General features: G+C 49.7%; 1 protein-coding gene across 1 annotated transcript in view; it reads left to right on the top strand.

The window, feature by feature from the left end:
• Positions 1-2,682, top strand: part of LOC130402025 (adenosine receptor A1-like) — a 3,777-nt gene extending 1,095 nt beyond the window's left edge. The window contains exon 2 of the mRNA XM_056606109.1: positions 1,262-2,682. Coding sequence (XP_056462084.1) covers positions 1,262-1,898 — 637 coding nt within the window. The 3' untranslated portion in view covers positions 1,899-2,682. The remainder of the gene's footprint in view (positions 1-1,261) is intronic.
• The last annotated feature ends 1,273 nt before the right edge of the window (positions 2,683-3,955 follow it).

The following is a 3,955-nucleotide window of genomic DNA, read 5'->3' as shown; positions in this document are numbered from 1 at the left end:
AAGGGTCAAGAAGACAATAAGTTGCACTCAGGGGTTCAAATACATGGAGCTGATTACACGACATGCAATCGAGGTCAAAGGCGTGGTTTAAAGTGTTTTTTTAATTATACCGTTTGTTCCGGTTTTGGTTAAAAGGAGAATAAAGAGTAGCACACTTCTGGAAATCTAACTGTGAGAGGCAGCCCCATATATCTCTGCCCAGCCTCATGTAAATCGATGGCACAGGCATCACAACCTCTTAATTTAATGAAACTGTTTCTCTGTCCGGCATAAATAAATTAGTTTTAGGTACACTTTCCGAGAGCCACAGTGGCAGTCATCCAAGCCGTTTCTGCTTATCGCTGTGGTTTTCTTCTTCAGAGAGGAGTAATAGCGGTCAGGCATTCATGATCAGAGAGTCTGTAACAGGAGGCCATAGTTTTAACTCAACCTTTGCTGTTATGTAGTGTTATGACGGTTGACTCAGAGACGAAAGGTTCTGCGTTTGATTCTCAACATCCCCAGTGGCAGCCTACCTGATCGGGTAGCCTATTTCTTTGTGAGATATTGCGCAACACCACAGTTGTGGAATAGTATTGTATTTTTTTTTATACATTTATGTTTGCATACACTAGTCACCTCTCTGAACAGAGTGAGCCCTGAACACCGTTTCAGAGTCTTTTAAAGGGCTCATGTCATGCCACCAGGTGTTGGTGTGATTAGCTGGTACAAGCCGTTTGGCACAGGGAAGGAATTATTTTCATAGTGACATCACGAGTGGGCGTGTCCACCTAGATGTACGCTTGATAGATCAGTCTAACAGCCCACCCAGTGGACTGTCGCAAACATTGCTCATCCATCCGTCATCCATCTGGGGTAGACACGCCCACTAGTGATGTCATGCCACACCCGGTGGCATGCCATGAGCCCTTTAAACAGTTTCACCCCCTCCAGAAGTCTATTGTCCTTAAAGCAAAGGAGGCCCCTCTCCATAATGCAATTGAGCATTGTCCTTAAATCAAAAGTGAGATGTTTGGGCGCCCCTTGGCTTCCCGGGTAGAGTCTGCACCATTCAGACAAAGTCCTGATCGCAGCATACCGGGTTCCATTCCTGCCCGTGGACCTTTGCTGCATGTTCTCCCCTCAATCTCAGAAACCTTCCTGCCTCACACAGCAAAAAAAATGGTAAAATGTATACCTAAAGCCCAGAGATTCCCCCCCCCCATCCCCCCGCCCCTACCTCCACCCTGACTAAGCAGTGCCTGTCTCCTCCCCCCTTCAGGTACTGCGTCGTGGTGACCCAGGGACGGGCCCGGGTGGCGGTCGGCCTGTGCTGGCTCCTCTCCTTCATCTCCGGCCTGGTGCCCATGCTGGGCTGGCACATCCGCCCTGACCCCCACCTCCACGGTAACGCCAGCGGCGACGCGCCCATCGTGTGCATGTTCACCTCGGTGGTCAGCATGCACTTCATGGTGTACTTCAACTTCCTGGGCTGCGTGGTGGTGCCGCTGGTGGTCATGATGGCGCTCTACGGCGAGATCTTCCGGGTGATCTGCGTCCGTCTGGGCCGCCGCGCCGAGGCCACGTGTGACGGCGACGACGGCCGGCGCTACTACCAGAAGGAGCTGCGTCTGGCCAAGTCGCTGGCGCTGGTGGTGGCGCTGTTTGCCCTCTGCTGGCTGCCGCTGCACATCCTGAACTGCGTGGCGCTCTTCTGTCCCTCGTGCCCGCTGCCCAAGGCCGCCGTCTACACCGGCATCTTCCTGTCGCACGTCAACTCGGCGCTCAACCCGCTGGTGTACGCCTTCCGCATCAAGCGCTTCCGGGTGACGCTGATCCAGATCTCGCGGCGATGCGTGCTCTGTCGGCCCGCCGAGCCCAGCCTCTTCCCTGAGGGGAAGACCGTCCTGACGGGGTAGAGGACCACTGACCCCTGACCTCCGGATCTGTGACCCCTGACCCCCGGATCTGTGACCAATGAACCCTGACCTGTGATGTGACGGCGGGTTTAAACTGAATGTGTTCCACAAGTAGCAGCGTTGATAAGAATGGAGTAGTAAATGGATTTGATTGATTGGAAGATATTATCCACTTCCTGTTGGCTTTCAGTCCCATTCTGATGAGCTCTTGACGGCTAAACGGATTTTAGTTTTTTCAGCTTAAGTATGATCCGTGGTTAATCGACTCATATTTCTGGGAAATACTCATCTCATTTCTGAATACCAAATGACGGCTGTTGGAATTGGATAAATAATGGATTGGACATTAACTTGTTTATCTCCAAACAGACAAGTGCTGTCAACAGAACAGATATGATAATATCTGCACATCACAATGTACTTTCCTTTTAAGTCCCAAATGGAATTAATTACCCAGTCTACATCCAGTTCACGTTACGACAAATACATCCCTTATTGTTTCGTATTCAATTTCTCGGTTGGTTATGTACATCAGAAAAAAGTATAAATTGCTTGGTTTGTTGATGGTCTATAATAATAAATGTGCAAGTGAGTATTTTGTAAACTGACTTGATATTTTATATAAAAAAAGGCTCCCCACTAATTGTTGGTGATTTCTTAAACCTACTAAGTTGTTCTCTTAGCCAGGGGGCCAGTCTGGTGAAAGGAAGATATTTCAGATAGGAACCAATACAGAGTTAAGGCCTTATCGCTTCCGACCGGTTCACGCTTCACGCCGGCCGGCAGTATTTACAAGCACCGAACACGTTCCAACCTCCAGGTTATCCAGAACCTCCTCCGGCAGAGCGCTGAACAGAACCGTATTTCTATATCAGCGGGACGGGCCGTTAAAGGCTCCCCCTAGGGCTCCGTTTGAGTCACTCACAGGGCATTATGGAGCCGTGATCCATTCTGCCCCCCTCCCCTCCCAGACACTCCCCGCACCCTTCAAAGCCTCTGCTCAAGCTGTCTGCCCAGGATCTGCATCATCATCACTTTGAGGGTCGCACGGTCCTCTGCTCGCTCTCCCATCGGTTACACACACACATGTCAAGGGGCGCCGTCTGTCCGTCGTTTCAAACGTGTCTTTTTAATTTGTACGCGCTGTAGGTCTGGATGAGCTATGCCGTGTTGTAGAGCTACGCAAACCGAATGGATCAGCGTGAACTTCATGGTGTGCTTCAACTTCCTGGGCTGCGTGGTGGTGGCGCTGGCGGTCATGATGGCCATGTTGTGTTCAGCGTGTTCAGCGGCCATCAGCGGTCATCGTTATTTTGTCTCTACGAGACAAAATAACAAATGAAACAAAACGAACATCCCTCTTTCACTTCCACTCACTTTGTCTATTTCTTTAAGCACCCCCTCGATTTGAAAGTTTCCTTCCCTCTTCCCCTACTTCTGCTTCTCCTTATCCCTGTCCAGGCCTTGTCTCCAAAAGTTTCTCTCTTGCACCGAGGTGCCTCTTCTCTGCTCTTCCGTCTGTCACCTCGGTGGGCGTGGAGGGATTTGAGGCGGCTGAGTCCCTGCTAATCCATAACACCACTTAGTGATGAAGGTGTGCTATTCAAACCTACCCCGTTAGTCTCTCTCTCCCTCAGCCGGGACTCCACAGAGCTCGCTGAGCCAGTGCGGAGATACGTGAGAGGATTAAAGAGATACAGAAACCCTCTGGCCTTTTTCAAAGAGGGCCGACGTCTTCGTACCGGAAAAGGGTTTTCAATGAAAGTCATCCTCTGACCTGACCGAAGACAGCCACAACTCACGGTAAAATTCACGAGGGACTTTATTATTACCTGTCTTTTTATATTGATGTTTTATTCCTCCGTGGAGTTCCCTGTTCATGAAGATATATAAGTCTTACCTGATTGATTTAATGGTGATGAACCCACCAATATTGCATTTGAGAAGTGTTCAGTCACTTCAGAACACTGAAGTGATTTCCTGCAGAAAGTTGCGAATATGTAGCTTTGAGTGAAGTAATGACTCATGCCGATACAAAGAAGGCGAACCAAGCTTCC

The sequence above is a fragment of the Gadus chalcogrammus genome, chromosome 13 (genome assembly GCF_026213295.1).
Source record: "Gadus chalcogrammus isolate NIFS_2021 chromosome 13, NIFS_Gcha_1.0, whole genome shotgun sequence".
Taxonomy (NCBI): Eukaryota; Metazoa; Chordata; class Actinopteri; order Gadiformes; family Gadidae; genus Gadus; species Gadus chalcogrammus.
This window is presented reverse-complemented; position numbering and strand designations above follow the sequence as displayed.